This window comes from Esox lucius, chromosome 3 (genome assembly GCF_011004845.1).
Source record: "Esox lucius isolate fEsoLuc1 chromosome 3, fEsoLuc1.pri, whole genome shotgun sequence".
Taxonomy (NCBI): Eukaryota; Metazoa; Chordata; class Actinopteri; order Esociformes; family Esocidae; genus Esox; species Esox lucius.
Genome location: NC_047571.1, coordinates 2469124 through 2491310, shown reverse-complemented (window position 1 = coordinate 2491310; position 22187 = coordinate 2469124). Strand labels below are relative to the sequence as shown.

The 22187-nt window shown below is 39.5% G+C and overlaps 1 protein-coding gene across 3 annotated transcripts in view; it reads left to right on the top strand.

The window, feature by feature from the left end:
• Positions 1-22187, top strand: part of slc44a5a (solute carrier family 44 member 5a) — a 185976-nt gene that overhangs the window by 120826 nt on the left and 42963 nt on the right. For all 3 annotated transcript variants that reach the window (XM_029119065.2, XM_034290018.1, XM_029119063.2), the window contains exon 3: positions 3792-3865. In XM_029119065.2, coding sequence (XP_028974898.2) covers positions 3792-3865 — 74 coding nt within the window. The remainder of the gene's footprint in view (positions 1-3791; positions 3866-22187) is intronic.

Here is a 22187-nt window from a genome sequence, read left to right as displayed (position 1 = left end):
GCCCAGCTTTTTCCATCCGCAATGTCATGCTGATCCATCAGCTGCTTAAACGGTGATATCTGAGTTCTATAAACCTTAAGAAAACGCTTCTTTGACCCATCATATATTTTTGGAATGTATCGTTTCATTCCTTCCTCCGGTCTGCTACCTATTTCGTAAGTCTGGGTTGTCACAGGGGTATCACTAAGCACGGACGCCATCTCTTGATTCTAATACAGAGTAAAAAAAACTATTTCAACTGCAAACCAGGAGAAGTCTAACTCTTATTTACTGTCTAACTCTCAGAGAATGAACCAAAGGTAACTGCTGCTCAATCCCCACACACACAAACACACACACACCACCCTTGCATATTAAGAAACCCCACACCACCAGTTGCACACCCTCTTTTACCAGCCCAAACCCACTCTCAACCCCCCTTGCTCTGCTCCTCTCCATCTTTCATCTCAAGACTCACTTAGATCAACAGAACCATAAAACACTTTTATTAATCACCCCCACATAACCAGACATGGACCTCCCCCAAGGATAAACTGTTACCAACATACATTAACACCCCTTAAAATGTAATTTTTCATAATCCTTTTGACCTAAACCCTTTCACCCCCCCTGAATCACCTGCTCTACCCCCTCCCTCTCTAACAGGACCCCCCGGAAAAATAACTGATACCTTAACGGTCATAAATCAAAAATAATGTTCATATTCTCACAAAAATGCAGCTGTCCAAAGGTCAAAGCATTAAATCACTTTTGAAAATTCGTCGTATATGTTAATCTTATGACATTCCAGAGTACTCCTTCTCCAGGCTTCTTTTCATAGTTCTCTGTCTCTGAGGTGTGTAGAGTCCTGAAATCTGTTGACTAAAATAAATCCCCTTGTTTTGTGACCTAGACTGTTGTCTAGTACGTAATAGCATGTTAAGCATAATAGTTTTCATTAATATACCTTTTTAAACTCACTCTAGATTGTAATGAAATGGGGTATCTCACTCTAATTAATTACTACCACCCCATATCCATATTGTCTATTTGGCAACTAAAAGTCTAACTCTAGTAAAACAACTTTTTGAGTGATAAGCAGTTTTTTTAATGATATTCACTGTGTTTTGGGTTGAAAACTGCATTGTGGGTGTATTCATAGATGCCAGTGTTGTGATTTTCTTGACTAAATTGCTGTGAGGTCTGTCGTCAGGTTGTGCCCGTGGCCCTGCCCTAACTCACCCGAAGACAACCCACTTCCTACACCACTTGAACGCAGCACACTCCCTGAAGCACAATCACCTGAATTCTAAACACCTGTGTACGCACTCCTGTCCATAATCACCATCCTATATATGTCAGTCCATGTCCCCTGGTTGTTTGTGAGGTATTGCCAGTTCTTGCATTTGGGGCAGTCATAGTGGTTATGTTTATTTGAGTTTTCTGGTTATGAACGCTCATCTGTATTTTTTGACCTTGTCTCCTACCTGCTCATTTGGAATGTTGCTTTCTGTCTACCTGTGTTTTGGATTCCTACTGCCTGCCTTTTTGACTTTGAGTCCTGCCCCTGTATTCTGAACCTTTGTGAAGTAAACGGCGCTTCTGTGCTTGGATCTGACTTCCTGCCTCTCTAATGCAGATTCTACCATTTTTTACTTAGAGTAGCAGCAGTTTAGGTATTCTATCAGAGCAAATCGAAACATATATACCTAGGAGGAGGTTTGGATCAAAAGGCAGAAGGAGTCAAAAATCCAGGGAGTCAGCAAAGAGCAACAGTTACAAAGGGAGCAGGCAGGAGACCACGTAATCAAACAGGCTAAAGGTCATAACTGGACAATCTAACACTGAAAAAACGTGAAAGATCGGAATGCAGAAAATACTGGCAATACCTCGCAACCTAAAGTGACTAAACTGAAATATGAAGGTCGATGTATAGGAGCAGAAGTGCGTGCACAGATGTTTTGAATTTGGGGTGACTGTGATCTAGGGAGTGTGCTGCATTCTGGTGATCTACGGGGTGTGCTGCGTTCAGGTGTTCGGCGACAGGGCAAAGGGTGTGAGCTAACAGGATACCTCACACAAGGGTTATTTTTCTCCTGAGGCCAGAAAAGACCTGGTGCACTGTAAACTTGTCATTTTTTTTGTAATTGATACCACCCTGCATTTCAATATTTTTTATCATATACAAATGTTGTGTAAATTACATTTAGTGTCGACATTTCTATGGGGGACACAAAAAGACGTAGGACTTGAATATAGTGACTAATTACTGTGGTTGGGGATGGTGGGTGTGCGGTAACTCAACCGACTTTTACTGGTTTTAATTCCACTGAGAGAGACACTTTTTATTATTGTTGGTGAGAGAGGTGACACTTTTCTGTTTTTGTATCCTTAACCTTCATCCTAACGCCAGTACCATGATGCCATGATCACCCTAACTTATTTTCACCTCCTGAGCCATAAAAAAGCTGCATTGCAAGCGGAAACAAACACTTAATTTTGTAATCTGTCACACTAACATCGATTTTCAAAACTACATACTGATGGAATAACCGGTGGAATTTTGAGGAATACAACATTGACAGGTTCTTTTAGGTAAGCAACACCACTACTACTTTTGGCTCGGGACGCACACTTTTGGCTCGGGACGCTAATTCTAGGCTGGGACACAAGTTGAATAATGGCTTGATGTGAAAAATGACTCCATGGGCCATCAAGTATAAGTGGAATTTCACCCAAATAGGAATCTGGGTTGAACTATCCCTTTAAGGCAGCCAGTGGCTTGTCTCGGATCACATAGTTATCGTTTTGGTTTGTAGAAGTTTGCTGATAACCTCAGATTTTGAAAACATTGTCTTACACCCAGACTCACACTCAGGAGACTGAACAAAACTTTTAAGTCTTTTAGTCCAGCTGCTTTGGTTCCAGTGCGACACTTATAATTTTCAGATATTTCTATCAATACATCTTGAAGTCATTTAAAATGGTGAGGACATTCATGATGGATGAACAGCGCATTATCCATCTTCTAACACAAAAGGGCTTCAACAAGATTGGTTACTGACAGGTTTATAGTTGCGAATAAAATGTGGACATTTTGCACCAGGTCAATAGAGTCTCATACCAAGTTAACCTCCTGTGTGGCATTCTGCAGAAGTAGATTAAAGAATAATATAATATAATATAATTGTTTAATATGTCAGGATCCAGAAGAGGCTTAATTTCCGCAATTTTTTGTGAGTTTGGTACACATACACATAAAGGAGCAATTTATTATGTTCAACATTGGCTGACCTAGCACAGGAAATAGTTCCTTAAGTTATTTTGTTGGAATCGGTTCTAGTTTACAATTTATGGGTTTAGAACTCATTACAAATTTAGTGAATGTGTCGAGCAATACGGTATCAAAAAATCTAGCATTTTCCTTTCTACTGCAGAACCAGTGCAGCCGGGTGGAACCATGTTAATGCCTAAGCACCACAGAATGAATAAAAAAATCTATATTCGTTAGTGCCCACCCTTCCATAAATAAATGAAATGTAGAAATACGCCATTAAAAATGTTACGTTTTTATTTTTCTTATTTTTTATGATATATTTCCCTTTTTATTCCATTATTTCATGGTTTACACATTTATTTAACCTTTCTTTTCGACTTTTTTGGAAAGGAAAGAAAAAGGTGCAGTGGTCTCTTCATTTTTTCTGGAGCTGCATATCTTTAAAAATAATTAACTGTCTTTTTCTGTGCCCTCCCTATCACTCTGTTTCTCTCCTATCTATTTTCTGGCTATCTCTGCTTTTCCATTTTTACAGAAGCTGCACAGACGTGTTTGGCTGTGTGATCTTTATCATCGCCATCGTCGGATATGTTGCACTGGGCACTGTGGGTGAGTGGATGTAAAACCATGACCACTTTATTTCCAAGACGACAGTGTAGCTCAGTGGTCCAAGAATACTAGACAAGTAAAACAAAGTAAAACAAATACAAGACAATTAAAACAGTTGCTCGTTCTAATCCCCGCGCTGAAATGGTTGAAAAATATTGTTGGAATCCCGAAATCCTGCTGTTCAAGATAGCATGCCAATGTGGGACAAAATAAATGTGCCTTTATTTTGTTATCCCAGCTTATTTTGTTTTTTGCCAAATCGTGGAAGCGGAACTGGCCAAGAAGAGCAAATGTCTCTTACTGACTGACTGACTGACTGACTGAGTGACTGACTGACTGACTGACTACCCCTTGTTAAATAGCATATTGGTTGGACTCGTGGACTGCCATGCAGGCAACCAATGTTTGATCCTCGCCATGGACAAAACAAACTATTGCATTAGGATTTTTTCAGGAAAACAAACAATTCAATGGCTACATTATAGTAAGCCTAAAATAAAACTGTTTCCGGTTATATTGCGAATATTTCTGGTGGATTTTTGAAGTACGCATCCCTGCAATGTTTGTGTGGTAATATAGATCACAACCCCTTGAGAGAAGGGGTTTCAACAATTCTCTCATCTTTTCAGTTGATGAAAAAGTAAGTTATCGTCATGTACAGGTACTAGTCATATAATTAGAATATCATCAAAAAGTTGATGTAATTACGTTCAAAAAGTGAAACTTTTATTACATTCATTCATTACACACAGACTGATGTATTTCAAATGTTTATTTCTTTTAATTGTGATGATTATAACTGACAACTAATGAAAATCCCAAAATCAGTATCTCCGAAAAATTTTATATTACTTAAGATCAATACAAAAAAGGGTTTTTAGAAATGTTGGCTAACTGAAAAGTATGAACATGAAAAGTATGAGCATGTACAGCACTCAATACTTACAGTGGGACAAAAAAGTATTTAGTCAACCACCAATTGTGCAAGTTCTCCCACTTAAAAAGATAAGAGAGGCCTGTAATTTTCATCATAGATACACTTCAATCAATTTGTAGGATTTTTTATGAATTTATTGGTAAATTATGGTAAATTATGGTGGAAAATAAGTATTTGGTCAATGACAGAAGTTCAGTTCAAAACTTTGTTATATACCCTTTGTTGGCAATGACAGAGGTCAAACGTTTTCTGTAAGTCTTCACAAGGTTTTCACACACTATTGCTGGTATTTTGGCCCATTCCTCCATGCAGATCTCCTCTAGAGCAGTGATGTTTTGGGGCTGTCGCTGGGCAACACGGACTTTCAACTCCCTCCAAAGATTTTCTATGGGGTTGAGATCTGGTGACTGGCTAGGCTACTCCAGGACCTTGAAATGCTTCTTACGAAGCCACTCCTTCGTTGCCCGGGCGGTGTGTTTGGGATCATTGTCATGCTGAAAAACCCAGCCACGATTCATCTTCCATGCCCTTGCTGATGGAAGGAGGTTTTCACTCAAAATCTCACAATACATGGCCCCATTCATTCATGTTTCCACCCCCATGCTTCACAGTAGGTATGGTGTTCTTTGGATGCAACTCAGCATTCTTTCTCCTCCAAACAGGACAAGTTGAGTTTTTACCAAAAAGTTCTATTTTGGTTTCATCTGACCATATGACATTCTCCCAATCCTCTTCTGGACCATCCAAATGCTCTCTAGCAAACCTCAGACGGGCCTGGACATGTACTGGCTTAAGCAGGGGGACACGTCTGGCACTGCAGGATTTGAGTCCCTGGCGGCGTAGTGTGTTACTGATGGTAGCCTTTGTTACTTTGGTCCCAGCTCTCTGCAGGTCATTCACTAGGTCCCTCCGTGTGGTTCTGGGATTTTTGCTCACCGTTCTTGTGATCATTTCGACCCCACGGGGTGAGATCTGATAATCTCCCTCGATCCGGGGCTCCACGCAAGATCTCACCCCGTGGGGTCGAAATGATCAAAAGAACGGTGAGCAAAAATCCTAAATGTCCTGTATGTCTTCCATTTTCTTATAATTTCTCCCACAGTTGATTTCTTACAGCTGCTTACCTATTGCAGATTCAGTCTTCCCAGCCTGGTGCAGGTCTACAATTTTGTTTCTGGTGTCCTTTGACAGCTCTTTGGTCTTTGAGTTTGGAGTGTGACTGTTTGAGGTTGTGGACAGGTGTCTTTTATACTGATAACATGTTCAAACAGGTGCCATTAATACATGTAACCAGTGGAGGACAGAGGAGCCTCTTAAAGAAGTTGTTACAGGTCTGTGAGAGCCAGAAATCTTGCTTGTTTGTAGGTGACCAAATACTAATAAATTCATTAAAAACCCTACAATGTGATTTCCTGGATATTTTTTTCTCATTTTGTCTCTCATAGTTGAAGTGTACCTATGATGAAAATTACAGGCCTCTCTCATCTTTTTAAGTGGGAGAACTTGCACAATTGGTGGCTGACTAAATACTTTTTTGCCCCACTGTAGTTGGGGCTCCTTTTGCCTGAATTACTGCAGCAATGCGGCGTGGCATGGAGTCGATCAGTCTGTGGCACTGCTCAGGTATTATGAGAGCCCAGGTTGCTCTGATAGTGGCCTTCAGCTCTTCTGCATTGTTGGGTCTGGCGTATCGCATCTTCCTCTTCACAATACCCCATAGATTTTCTATAGGGTTATGGTCAGGCGAGTTTGCTGGCCAATTAAGAACAGGGATACCATGGTCCTTAAACCAGGAACTGGTAGCTTTGGCACTGTGTGCAGGTGCCAAGTCCTGTTGGAAAATGAATTTCTCCATCTCCATAAAGTTGGTCAGCAGCAGGAAGCAAGAAGTGCTCGAAAACTTCCTGGTAGACGGCTGCATTGACCTTGGACCTCAGAAAACACAGTGGACCAACACCAGCAGATGACATGGCACCCCAAACCATCACTGACTGTGGATACTTTACACTGGACTTCAAGCAATGTGGATTCTGTGCCTCTCCTCTCTTCCTCCAGACTCTGGGACCTTGATTTCCAAAGGAAATGCAAAATGTACTTTCATCAGAGAACATAACTCAGCAGCAGTCCAGTCATTTTTGTCTTTAGAAACCCATGTCTTGCATGGTGGTTCTTGAAGCACATGGTGGTTCTTGATGCACTGACTCCAGCTGCAGTCCACTCTTTGTGAATCTCCCCCACATTTTTGAATGGGTTTCACAATCCTCTCCAGGGTGCGGATATCCCTATTGCATTTACACTTTTTTCTACCACATCTTTTCCTTCCCTTCGCCTCTCTATTAATGGGCTTGGATACAGAGCACAGCGAACAGCCAGCCTCTTTAGCAATTACCTTATGTGTCTTGCCCTCCTTGTGCAATGTGTCAATGGTCGTCTTTTTGACAACTGTCAAGTCAGCATTCTTCTCCATGAATTTGTGGCCTACAGAACTAGACTGAGAGACCATTTAAAGGCCTTTGCAGGTGTTTTGAGTTAATTAGCTGATTAGAGTGTGGCACCAGGTGTCTTCAATATTGAACCTTTTCACAATATTCAAATTTTCTGATACTGAATTTGGGAATTTCATTAGTTGTCAGTTATAATCATCACAATTAAAATAAATAAACATTTGAAATGTATCAGTCTGTGTGTAATGAATTAATATAATAAACAAGTTTTACTTTTTGAATGGAATTACTGAAATAAATCAACTTTTTTATGATATTCTAATTATATGACCAGCACCTGTATATTGATTGTCATTGTATCGAAGTAATTCACAAATGAAAGAGAAACGAACATTGTTGTGCCATGAAATTAAATCGCTTTGGCAGTGTAAGCTCGCTAACAATTGCTCAATTTTTATGACTATTCCAAGTAGTAAGTAGATACTTAGGCCTTTTACTGGCTAATAAGCTGTTGAAACAGCCAGTGGCAAAAGCCATACAGTTCATAGACGCTATTTTCCAGTGGAAGTAAACTTAATAAGAAACATTAGTCAGTTTAACACAATGCTTAATGGTGTCTAGCTACATATTCAAACTTGGCATGAGGTAAAATTATCTAATGTCAAGACGCAATTTTAATGACGAGGTTCTATATCCCAATTGGTCCCAATACTGGCATACTAGCTTACTATATACAAAACAATACTTCACCATCATCCGCAAAGTACATATCTATAGTACGTAGTACATTTAATACATTTAGTATATTTAATTCCAGAGTTTTCTTATCGAGGTATGATCAGGTAGATTGCGTCAACATACAGTAGATTGCGTCAAACTGTGATTGCACTATTCCAAACACATGGTAGAGCTAGAACGCTGAACATGCTATTTGTTCTTGAAAAAAATAATCTGAACGACAGTACACACAATGTTCAGAATAACATGTTATAACAATTTTAAAAGCAAAATGTTTCCAGTTGCAACTTCATCACTGGTTTCACATGACTATTTGTTTAAGCATTTTAATTAAAAAGTAAAATACAAAGCAGAATTATTTGTTACGATCATAGTTTTGAGGTACGGCATGGTAGAAAAACCTCTTATGACAATTGGCAAATAGGCTTTAAGAGATTATTCTAATACTGTATTTAACAGACAAATGCATCAGTCGCTTATTTGTTGCTTCAACTCCTCAACTCCTCTTCACACCAAGCCCAAGTCCATATTGCTTGCCAGGCTCCAACCTTTATACTAATAATGAGAAGTAGGTATTTTTAAGTAGGTAAACGGATTCTAAAGTCATCTCCTAATAATAAAAAAAAATGATACAAATCTGATATTGCACCAGTAAAAATTATCATTTTGATTGAGCATAAAAATAAAAAGCTGTTAGATTCTGTCCAAGTTTGATCCATGAACAAAATAAATGCAACCAGAAGTCAGGGGAGAGCCATCTTTATTCAGCATGAGTCTATGATGTTTTCCTTCCATTTCTCATTTCTCTCTCTCCAAAATTACAGAGGCAACACTGTTTTTATGCCAGAATACATAGGAGGTGACCAGTGGTCATTACCAACCATTACACATTCCAATACCCTCCAATAAGAAAGGTTTATCCTACAACAGACCCTTGTATGATATGTTCCAACCTATGGTCAATGGACCTATCCATATAGCCTATGTCAGTCACATGGGCAACTCCTAGCAGGAGGAATGGACAGAATGTATGGACAGGATGTGTGGGGCCCATCAGTAACAGGCAACACGTCCTGTCTATGGTCCTTCTTTCAGAGTTAGTCAGCACATCTGTGTTGTGTTAAGTTTCTCATGCCAATTTCCCATCAAAGCCAAAATCGCAGCTTTCTGCACTTTTGAAATCACACATGTTCAAATTGCGCTTCCAGATTATTAGTATAAAGGTTGGAGTCTGGGAAGCAAACAGCACGATCGTCTACAGTACACAATCTATCTTCAAGTGCTCTTACAACACATCTTCCCCTACCTTTTGGTATTTTAAGACAATAAAGATTTACAATTCAAATGTCCAGCTGTATGTCTCTAATTGGTCAATCAAACTATTCAACGCATTGTTCTGTTCATGCTTCTCACTTGTCCCAATTTATTAAAAGTGAGCAAAAGTGAGTTTTCTTAAAATTCCCAATTCCATGATGATTCAATAACTAATGAAATATCCACAGTAAATTAACAACATGCGCAGGTCGGGGAAAGATACTAGCTGTGCTGGTACTCTGAACATTAAATTAACCAGTCAGAAACATGAAGATGCAGCATAGAGCCCACTGCGAAAGAATAGTGCTGAGTAGGGCTTGCTGTTAAGGAGAGGAAGAGGATCAATTAAAAAAATGAACTCACAGGACCATGAGATAGAGACTAGGGTTGATTTGGTGCCAAAAATAAATCATCTGTTGTTTGGGAATATTTCAGGTTCCAGAGAGATGTCACAAATTAATGTTGGCCTAATATAAAAAAACATTAAGAGGGTGTTTAGAACAACACACGGCATCACAACAAATCCATGAAAAATGTGTGGCAAAGAAGGATGGGGGTTGGGCACGTGCTAAGCCCAGAATGTATTGTGATCCTAACAATGTCTATGGTCAAGGAAATCGTTTTTATTTTCCACTAATAATGAATTACTATGATACCTTTGATGATTTACATAGGAAGCTGGATCATCTTCATGGTTCTATAAAATAATTAGCGTAATTTCTTATTCAGACAAATTATATGTTTCATACTTTGTTTAACTCTTAATAAAAAAGGAATTTCATGAATAAGTTTGCAATACTAAGTTCAGAAGTAAAACGGATTTTGTCCCGCTGCCTGTGTTCAGCATTGATCAACTAACATTACACTACAACGGCTGTTGGCCGATTAACACTAGAACCGCCAGGCCTTTTTTACCCCCATTATCCGCCAGAGCTGAACACCGTATGGCATAATTAGCATACTAATCGTCCAAATTAGCATGGACATTCTCCTCAGTAGCATCACCATCCAGCCATGCTTTTTGTGGTTAAATGCGAATTAACTTAACAATTTGAGATCCAGGGCTATAGCCCCGAACGCCCAGGCCTAACGACGCCACTGTTGATCAATATTGATCACATGCAGAAAGACAAGATCCTTTTTACCTCTGAACTTAAACACCCCATTTATGAATGCAATTGAGTTGAGGTGGGGTTTCGGCCAGAAGGGGAGGGGTCAACTTTTGAATATGCCATAAACACAGTATTCCCCTCAACCAGTCTTTTAGAGTCTTAAACATTGCACTTTTGGCTACTTTGCTCCATGACCTTGATTTTGATTGAGTTAAGTGAACAGATTAAGGCTTGGTGGAGGAACGGAAAAACTACTAAAGCCATTTCGAAATTACTGTTAGACATGGGAATTACGGTGAAAGATCCTACTATTCAACAACATTATCATCACATTCCTGCCAACATGGAACGTCGAACATGGAAACCCAGAAAAATGACCAGGTACAGTAGGCTACAGTCCTATGCTACTGTTATAGCCTTATTTATATGAAAATATCTTTGTAGAAATGTAACTAAACCGTTGGGATCCATGGTACATATTTTTTAATTGCTTTTGTATTCTGTTTTCAGCAACACCATTCAAGCCATTGATTTCCTAATGAGTGAAAATTATGAGTGGTCCACTCAGGAGTTTAAGGATCTGCTTTCATCAAGGTATAACATCAACATGGCTGTTATCACAATCAGAAGACAACTGAAGTCTAATTGAGTGGAATTATGGAAAAGCTCAGAAACTATTTTTTTATCCCAACTTAAAAGTTACTGGGTTCTAACTACTGGTGTAATATTCAATATAATTGTATACTATTTATTACAAAATGTAAAAAAACATTAACCATTTGTCTTCTCTGTTTACTGCAGTTTAGTTCCAATGATTGCTAAAACAAACAAAGAACTGTGTGTGCTGCAGGCCCAGGCATGGATTGAAAGTCATGAGAAATTCAATGATGTGATCTTTACCGACGAAACCACAGTTTCCCTTCAGCAATTTGTGAAAAAAAAGCTATAGAAAACCTGGTAGAAGATCAACCAAGCCTTCTCCCAAGGATCCACTTAAACTTAATGTGTGGGGGGCAATTTCTCGTTAGGGACCAGACCTGTATGTGATTTTCGAAGGTAAGTTTAATTAAGGCTACAGCTAATTAAATGCTAAATTATATATTTTTGCCCACATATTTTTAGACTACAATTTGTCTAAATGAATAATAATAATTTACAATCATTGTTACATCCTAATTTAGGTATTAAAGCTTGAATTTCATCAAGGGATGTGTTGGACCCTACGTCAGAGATGTTTTTCTGGGACAACATCGTTTATTTCAAGGTATAGGCATATAGGCTATAACCAGGGGCGGCGCCAGCCGATTTTGCCGGGGCTTCAGCCCCGGATGTTTTGAGTGTAGCCCCGAATCTCATTTTTTTTTAAGTCTATGTAAACCCGCGAAATCATAAGTTGTCCTATTTCGTTGCGCTTTGGCTTTGCACGTACTGCATACAGCCTGTAAAAATATACCTTAAAAATAATCTAGCCATATAGGCCTACATTACTTTGCTGCCGTTTCTTCCTCCCTTTTGAATATGTAGCAGGTAGGGGAGGGGCTAGCCTAGTAGCAAAGTCAAGTGTCTGAGCGTGCGATTTAATAACGACAGACAGCGAGCGGGAAATGAAAAATGAAGCAAACAAGACTTTGGGGATTCTTTGGAAAGAAGTCAGTGGGTAAGATCTAAAGATCATCTTCTGGCTGTCTTTCACTGTATGTCTATTTGTTAACTACTGTAGCTAGTTATTAGGCTACTAGCATCACTTGTATGTTACTAGTAGCATCTGATATAAGTTAGTATGATACTAGCAAGCAAGTGATAGAAGATTGCTCAATCAAATATAAAATAATGTGATCATCATCATCAATCATTAAACAGTGTGTAAATCAAAAGTAAAAAAAAAAACGCTTAATATTACCAAATGAAATGAAGGGTAAGTTAACCCACAAATAGCCTATAACAACTGTCTGTGAAGGTTTGGACTTTAGACTCGATCTACTCCATCTGTGTTTTTTATTATTATTCTGAATCCGTTCTGAATCTGATCAAGGTGTAGTCTTTAACTTTTTTTTGTTTAAAATGTTGCCTTTCTTTATGAAAGTTACCAACAATCAAGTGTTGATAAAAAAAAAATGCAACATGAAGCTAATGAAATGTTTTTTAAAATTAAGGTACAGTTAAAGTTTTTTTTTTTAATGAAAATAAATCTTTTTTTTTTATAAAAAAATATCTACATTTAAACATAATAGTATACTGTGCAAGTGCAAACATAATACAAAATAGTGAACTATAAGTATATTTTTATGTTGACTTGCAAGTATACTCCCTGCTGAAAAATCCAGCTAAAACCAGCCTAAGCTGGTTGGCTGGTCTTAGCTGGATTAAGCTGGAAGTAGCTGGTATATCAGGTTGGTTTTAGGGGGGTTTTGAACATTTTTTAGCTTGTCTTAGCTGGTCAGGCTGGAAGACCAGCTAAAACCAGCTAGGCCAGGCTGGAAGACCAGCTAAAACCAGCTAGGCCAGGCTGGAAGACCAGCTAAAACCAGCTAGGCCAGGCTGGGAGACCATCTTAAACCAGCTAAGACCAGCCAACCAGCTTAGGCTGGTTTTAGCTGGATTTTTGAGCAGGGCTTGCAGTATACACTACTAAACTAATAGTTTACTGAAAGTACACTTCAGTGTGTACTTTCATAAACAAAAAATACTACTTGTATTAAAATAGTAAACTACTACTAGTATACTTAAAAGTTAACTTGTAGTACAGATGCATTACAAATGAGAAACCTAGTTGCATAGTTGTGTGTACTTAAAGTCTACTACTCTTACACTTTAAATTTAAATGTATACTTTTATATACTAAAAGTGGGCCAGTTTAGTCCCAAGCAGTATTGAAATAGTACACATTGTCAAGTTAAGTCACCTTCATTTATTCATTCATTTATTACCAAGAAAATACCCTTTAATGATACCCAGCCAGCAAGTGATGAGAAAGACAAAAGCAAGTGATGAGAAAGACAAAAGCAAGTGATGAGAAAGACAAAAGCAAGTGATGTGAAAGACTACAGCAGGTGATGAGAAAGACAAAAGCAGGTGATGAGAAAGACAAAAGCAGGTGATGAGAAAGACAAAAGCAAGTGATGAGAAAGACAAAAGCAAGTGGTGAGAAAGACAAAAGCAAGTGATGTGAAACACTACAACAGGTGATGTGAAAGACTACAGCAGGTGATGTGAAAGACAAAAGCAAGTGATGAGAAAGACAAAAGCAGGTGGATGAGAGAGTAATATAACAAATATAGAAGGACATACCAGATAGACAGCAAGAGTTGAATAGTGTATGTTGTATGTGTATTGAGCATAATGTAAAGATGTACTGTATATTGTTATCATGCTCAGTTGAGCAATGGTTATGTTTTCCATATCCAAAACAAAGGTTATGCTCAGTTGAGCACTGAGAGGATGTTAGCCTGCCTTGAATATAATGTTAAAGATTTATTTTGACTGAAAGTAAAGTGTTACTGTAATAAAAAAAAAACTCTTCGAGTGATCCCTGTATTTGCATAAAATGCTCTGGGCTAAGCCCCGGATGTCCTTCAATGCTGGAAACGCCCCTGGCTACAACACCCATATAATGTTTTCTAGGCTTCCTCATATGTATTATTTTAAATTGACTGTTACAGTACGCTAACAAATGCTGGCATAAACTGCATTAAGATGCCTGCTGAGTAATCCCTGTAGAATAGTGTACACATTATTCCAACACTATTACATATTGATCCACACTCCTACTATAGAAGTACATTATATCTAACTTTCTCTAATTGTTTCCACTAGGTCGCCGGATTTGAATCCAATAGCAAATGTTTGGAATGAACTAAAAACATTTGTTCATAAGTGTGCCAAGCCAACAAGCAAATATGAGCTTGTTATCGCTATCAGAATATTTTGGCTTGAGAAACTGACGATAAAGGCCTTCAGCTAATAAATTGACCACATCTACAACGTCTTACCTGTGATCGTTGAGTTGGAGGGAGGGACAAATAAAATGTAGCATTGTAAATTCTATATGTTGGTCAAATGTTTGACTGTACATTATTTAATTAAATATCTCGATTTTCATTTGATATTGCTTTTGTCACTATTTAATTTCTAACAAAATTATCTGGCCTACTGTACAGTACCTGGCCGTTGTAGTGTGAGTTATTTATTTATCAATTCACTGATGGTTACCTTTGTAACCCCAGTTCTATGAGTGGAGCGTCGCCCATAGGGGCTTCGCTCCTATTGCTTTACCCCTCTGCCAGTAGGCAGGCACTGAAAAATGAAATATGCAAATCGCACCTCTCATGGCCATCTGCCCCCATGGCTATAAAAGAGGTTGTCACACCCCAATCTGCCTCCCAACATACCTTTCTTCACGAGAAAAGCAGTCAGTGACAGGTCAGGGCATGAACCCTATGGGCGACCCTCCACTCATAGAACTGGTGTTACGAAATTAACCATTGTTCTATATCGTGAAGCTTTGCTCATAGGAGCTTCGCTCCTATTGGTTTAGGGCAAAGCGAGTGTGCCCAACATGTACTCCCTGCCTGTCACCAAACAGGACGGCTCAGGCATGGAAACCACGACACTGAGCCGCTTCCATCCGGCTCACACTAAGCATATACGGTTGCATGGTGAACACCTCCGAGGCCAGCCCATAGAACACGACGAAACCCGGACTCTGCGCACAAGGAGACGCTCAAGCACACACAACGCGAGCGTCACACACAAAAGCGCACAGGCACACCGGAGCAGTGGACGGACCCATGTCAATGTGCCGTCCCAGTAGCGCAACGGACCCAACTCACACCCCAGACTCAGCCACACTGAGCACAGAGTGAGCTAACGTGCCTGCGGCCATGTCACACAAGTAAAATCGGACAAACGGCGACGGCGTCCCCCAAGACGCAGCAGCACAAATGTCCTCCACCCCCACGCCCCTAAACCGAGCGGCTGAGGCCACTACCCCATGCGTGGAGTGGGCCCCAAACCCTCTAGCCATAGGAGTGCCACGTGACTTGTAGGCAAGATCAATCATCTCACACAACCAGTGAGACAGACGCTGGCTGGCCCACCTTGGGGCCACCATGACACACAAAGAGCCAGGCGCTGCACGTACTGTGCCAAAGTGCGGACCAGAAAAAAAAGACAGCGCACAAAGGTCACTGACCCTCTTAGCAGAAGTCAGAGCCAACAAGAGCGCAGTTTTAAGGGACAGCATCTTCAACGGTATCTGATCAATCGGTTCGAACGGCGCGTCACACAGTGCCTCCAGAACCAAAGCCAAATCCCACTGAGGCAACGTCCGCCGGGCCACCGGCAGGAGACGGCGGGACCCGGCCAGAAACCGTTTAACCAAGGGGTGACTAAACACAGACACTCTATTGAAGCCCTCATGACACGCTGAGATTGCACATGCTTACACCTTGAGCATGCCAGGGGATCTTTGCTGCTCAAAAAGACTCTGCAGGAACGACAGGTCACTGCCTACGTCACAACAGAGGGGGTCAACCCCCGCGTCCTCACACCAGCGGGTAAAGATACCCCAACGGCTAGTATAGCTAGCCGATGTCGAGGCTGCCCTCGCGCCCTGAATGGTCGCGACCACCTCCGCAGTCAATCCCCGGCGCAGCAGCCTGGCCCTCTCAGGAGCCAGGCCCGCAGTGGCTGACCCAGCACAGGGAACGCCCCGATCAAGCCGTTTGCCTGTGACAACGCCCCATGGTGATAAGGGATCGGCCACGGCGTCCCCACTGCCATCTGGGCCGCTTCCGCAAACCACAGGGCACCTGGGCGAAAGGGGGCAATCAGAATGAGCGACAACCCCTCCGAACGCACCCGAGACATGACAGGGAGAATGCACTGTAGAGGGGGAAACGCGTACAACAGCACTCTCGGCCAACGCGTCCACACCCAACGGAGGCCTGTCTTGCGCTCGAAGAAAATACCACAGAGGGCAGTGCGCGTCCTCCTGGGACGCGAACAGATCCACCTGTGCCTTCCCGAAGTGACCTGACCCCGCCCTGCTGTTCACGTAAGCGACCGCCGTGCAGATTTGTAGACTAATTATCGTTTTTTTTATTCCCTATTCCTAATAACTCATTGGGCATGTGACTATACATGTAATTTAACAGACGCTTTGTCTCACCCATCTTTCTCCTTGGGTTAATGTGGAGTAATTAACAGTCATTTGTCAACTTAAGGCCATACAGGAAATAAACAAATTACAAGGTCTGTTCAAATGCTATTTTATTAGAAACTTTAGAAAAATCCGTTGTTATTTACCTCTGAAAAAATTTATGAAACAATGACGGGTTGAAAGTGTAGCCTATTGCCAATTAAACAAACGTTTTTCATTTAAACACGCTATGTTAAACACTTTAATTGTATGTTCGTTTGGGTCTAGTTTGGCATATTGTAATTTATCAAAGAAATCTGGTGGGAAAAGTAATTTATTTTTATATTTTAAGAAGTTTTTATTGATAGAAACAGATGCAGTCTTCAGTAAATACTTGTACAGAAAAGTGGCATCAATGACGCAATAAGTAATGTTGGCTTGGCAAAAGTCTGCAATGAGCCTACATATATGTTAACTTAATCATTGTAATCAACTGCTATATTTGTATTTCAGTTACAATAATTACAATTAACGAAAAGAAAGAGATTCATGTATGTAGACCTATAATTCAATATATATTCTCAGTTCTCAAAAATAACAGTTAATCAAGCAAAGCAACACAGCAACATGGAATTAAACACAGTAACATAGCAATCCATGAATAGGATTATAGTAAACAATATTCCTCTGATTTTTTATGTTTTATTCTGGCAATATAAATACAGAAGCAGGTTTGAATTTGAGGCGGGTGTCGATGTTCTCACGGATGCCTCCTATTGGCCATTCTTACTTTGTACTTCATGTTTTTGTCCATTCCGAACGGCACTGCAACTTATACCGCGGCATGCCTTGTCGCGGACTGCCCCCTTGGGTCTGGAATTAAATTAGCGAAATGTGTATGTAATATGCAATTTGAGATTCAGCCATTGCTTTCAATTTCCATAATAGTTCACATAGCGTAGTGGTTGGCTCAATGGTTCAATTGTCATTGTCTACAGAAACAAATCAGCCAAGGAGTGATTCTAAAGAAACAAACCTGCCATCTTTCTTTCATTTTGAATGCAGCATGGGGAATACCATTCATCTCTTTTAATTACTGGCTGGCTGAACTAGGCTTGCCTGACTCCTTTCCTTGTTACTGTATACTCAATCATTATACGATAAATTACATTATCAGAGCATGCTCAAAATAATTTTAGCTACACGGCCTCCCTAAAATGTTCTGTTCTGATTGGTACTCAGAATGTCAGCATGACACCGGCTTATAACGCAACTATTTGGTCAGTATAATTGCAATCCTGGCAATATCAGACAAGTTTTCAATCACGGCCCAGAATTGAGATGCCGTTGTTAACAAATCTAAGTGGGAACAAGTTGTGAGAGAATACTTTCTGGAGGACAATGATGCAATTACCCTCTCAGACTCGGAAGATGAATCGGAAACCCCAGACTTGGATACTGTTCGAAACTTGGTCAGAAGACAAGAGATGTACAGTCTTGACCATGTGATGAAATCCGTGGAATATCCTGCAGCGTATGAGAAGGAAATTGACAAAATTCTGGCATTACATTGCAAATGCGGAGATGGCCGAAAAGAAAACGCTGGCTCGTCTTGTATAAAACAACTGTCCATTGATTCCTTTTACAAAGGGCATCCATGACAGAGACAATGGAAAAAGTAAACAGACCAAATGTAAACGACAAAGGACTTCGTATGTAATCATCTGTCTGCCGCAAAACATTCCTAATAGTATACGGGTAAGTCTAACGTTTGCTAACTAGCTACATAACTCCTTTTCAGAAAGTTGTCAGTTCTTTGCATTGCTAGTTATCTAGCCAAAGCTACTGACATTAATATTAACGTTAGCTAGCTAGCTAATGATGTTAACTTACCAGCTAGTTTCCAGCTTGTTCGTTGGGTAGCTAACTTTATCTGATGATTAGCTATACTTAAGCAAATAATAAATAATACTGCAACATTTCTTGTGTTCACTTTCTAGCTGAACCATCAATGCAAACAGCTAGGTGTGTTTCAGGGGAGGGGTGATTATGCAGAGCTATTGTTATGTTTCCATTGTCTTCACAAAAGTGTGCAAGTCACTTATTTTGGTAATTGGCTATCTGATTGACCATGTGTGTGTATGTGTGTGATTATGGCCAGCTATAATGTGTAGACAAAAAAAGAGATGCGGATAACCCAGTCCATCAGTACAGTAAGACTACTAAACGTCTCAGTGGCTCTCCACCTGCACTCAAAGTATCTGCACTTACATTGCTGCTACAATTTATTATGAATACCGTTTATTATGAATCCTGCTGCTAAGCCACTTTACATTTCACTGTACTGTTTATACATGATCTATCAAATGCATGTGAAAAACTGTAATTTAATTTAATTGGGGTTTATATAGTATGTGTTTATTAGAGACCAACCAGACCAGTTTAGTAACCCATTTTAATATTTAAATAGCTGGTTTGGGTTAAGGCCTAAGAGGGTGTGAGCTACGCTGAATGGGCGTAAACCAAGACCAGCTCTCTGGCAAGTGTGAATCTTTCAAGGCTTTTTTCAGCCTTGAGCAGATTATCAACTTTTAAAGCAGAATATCTTTCCCATACCTTTATCAAACAATATTGTATTATATAACATTACAAAGCACTGAATCTGGACCTTTATAAAATAAAATAAATAAAAAGCCTAACTCAAATTTTGTGATTCTGACCCTATTCCTGAATTCTGTCACATATATGACTCCAAGACGCAAATTACCTGCAAAAGACTTGAGAAGAATTAAACGTGAAGCTACTAGGAACCCATTATCCTCCAGTGTCATCATATTCTAGAACTGCAACATACATGGAGCGTCCAGAAGTACAAGGTGTCAAGTGCTCAGAGGCATGGCCAAGGTCAAGAAGGCTGAAACACGACCACCACTGAATATACTTTCTTCAAATAGTGGTACAGGAAGAAGTCCTCAAGCATTCAAGAAGGCCACGGTCTTCATGCAGGACAATGCTCCATCACATGCATCCAAGTACTCCACTGCTTGGCTAGCCAACAAGGGCCACAAAGATGCCTGAATAATGTCCTGGCTCCCTTCCTCTCCTGACTTAAATCCTATTGAGAATTTGTTGGCCCTTCTCAAACGTGAGATTTACAGTCAGGGAACACAAAACACCTCTTTGAACAGCATTTGGGAGGCTGTGGTTGCTGCTTCAGCGTGAACAGATCAAGAAACTGAGAGACTCCATGGATGGATGCCTCATGGCAGTTATTGAAAAGAAGGATGGTTATATTGGTCACTGAATATTTTTGAAAGGACAAAAATTGTAATTGCCATTTTGTATTATTAATTTGTTACACTTTAAAAATTGAGAATAAACACGTTAGTTGGGAGGAATAATTTTTTTAATTAATTGCCTTAAACTTCTGAACACCAATTTTTGCCTAATAATTCTGCACTCTTATGTATTCCCCTGAGAAAGCTAAAAACTCAATTATATTTTGGATTGACTGAGAGCATTGTGTTTGTTCAACAATTAAAAAAAAATCTTGAGGAATACGATTTCCCTAATAATTGTGTCTACAGTGTAGAGTAGGAACTTTTTTTTCCAGTTATTGTTTGTACCTTCAACAATGTTTCTATAAATAACAGACAATACCTTTTGTTCTTTAATTTGCATACATCCAGTCACTTGAATGGGTGTGTCCAAATGTTTTGACTGGTTCTGTAAATGCCAAAACCAAGATACACCACAGGATTTTAAAGGAACACGTAGCTGAATGTAGTGGAAAAAAAGGAAATTGAATTTACGTTGCAGATCCATGAAAGCACATATTCCTTGAGAGTCAAAGATCTCCAAGTGTAAATAAACCTTTTTAATCCAGTGGGAATACTTTATCATTTTTCTTCCTATTAAGAGATTATACATAAAAAAAGAAAGTGGCAGGTGCTAATGCCAAATAACATGAGAATTTGTCTTGTAATTTCCATATAGATATATTTTTTTGAAATAATAGGTCCATGAATTTGTCCTGCTTGCTTCAGATGCTAGAGTAGATAAGACACCAAGCTTTTCCTCCACTGTGTGCCAGGCTGCATCATTACTAGGATCTATCCATATAGGAAAAAGCTCAGAGGTAAAATTACACAATAGGAACCACCAGTAGACTTGGTGATTTGTAAAGTTGATAGGTCAATTCTTTGTCTTTTTCTATTTCAAGTAATAGTAACAGCCTGACCCAATATCCAATACTGCACATGAAGGGATCGTAGAGCTTAGAAAGTTAATATGAGGCAACATATTTATTTTTATTACAAACATTTGAGATTGATATAGTATAATTGGAATTGTCAACGAACTTAGTGCAAGCAAGCAAGTTTATTCATATAGCACATTAATACATAGAAGCAATTCAATGTGCTTTATAAAGAAAAAGAAAAAAATATATAAAAATACAATAACATAAAAACAAATACTCAAATGAAAACATCAATACAAATGAAAATATCATAAGAAAAAATAGAATAAGAAAATATAAAAAGAATAATAACGGGATAAAAACAGTGTGGTTAAGTTTAAGTGCTCAGTCATAGGCATGTGAAAATAGAAGTGGTTTTAAGCTGGATTTAAATATGGATACGTTTGGCGTACATCTAAGATCTTCTGGTAGTTTATTCCAGTTGTGTACAGCAAAAGTGCTAAACACAGGTTCTCCATGTTCAGTTTGGACTCTGGGCTCTACTAGCTTACCTGTGGTCATGGATCTAAGAGCCCTGCTCGGTTTATAGCCACTGAAATTCAACACTACTGTTGTTTGCTCCTTGGGGTTTAAGGCCGGTGTCTCTGTAAAAGCACTTTGTGACAACTGCTGTTGTAAAAAGGACTTTATAAATACATTTGATTGATTGATATATTATTCAAACATATCAGAAATGTATTCGGGTCCTAAACCATTCAGAGATTTATAATCTAAAAGCACCAACTGAAATCTATTCTGTAACTGACTGGAAGCCAATGCAAAGATTTAAGAACCGGAGTGATGGGCTCTGTTCTCTTGGTCCTGGTTTACATTGTAGCAGCAGCATTCTGAAAAAGCTGCAGCTGTTTTACAGTCTTTTTGGGGAGGCCATTACAGTAGTCAACCCTACTAGAGATAAAAGCATTTTTGGGACACCAAGCCTTTGATTCTGGCTATATTTTTCAGATGATAGAATGCTGTTTTGGTGACCGCTTTGATATGACTGTTAAATGTGAGGTCTGAGTCAGAACACCAAGATTACGCACTTGATCCCTGGTTTTAAGGGCCTAAGAATCCAGCTCTTTACTAATACTTGTTCTTTTATTTTTGTTGCCAAACACAATAATTTGTTTAATTGTAGACAATTTTGGTTCATCCAGGTATTTATGTGCTCTATACAGTGACACAGAGAGTATATTGAGCTGTTGTCATACGCTTTGAGAGCCATATATATTTGAGTATCATTGGCATAGCTGAGGTAGTTAATGTTGTTGTTCTGTAGAATTTGGCCCAGAGGTAGCATATACAGATTGATCCCTGTGGAACTCCGCATTTCATAGCCACCCTAGGAGATTCATGATTACCAATGGTGACAAAGTAGCACTGGCCTTGTAGATA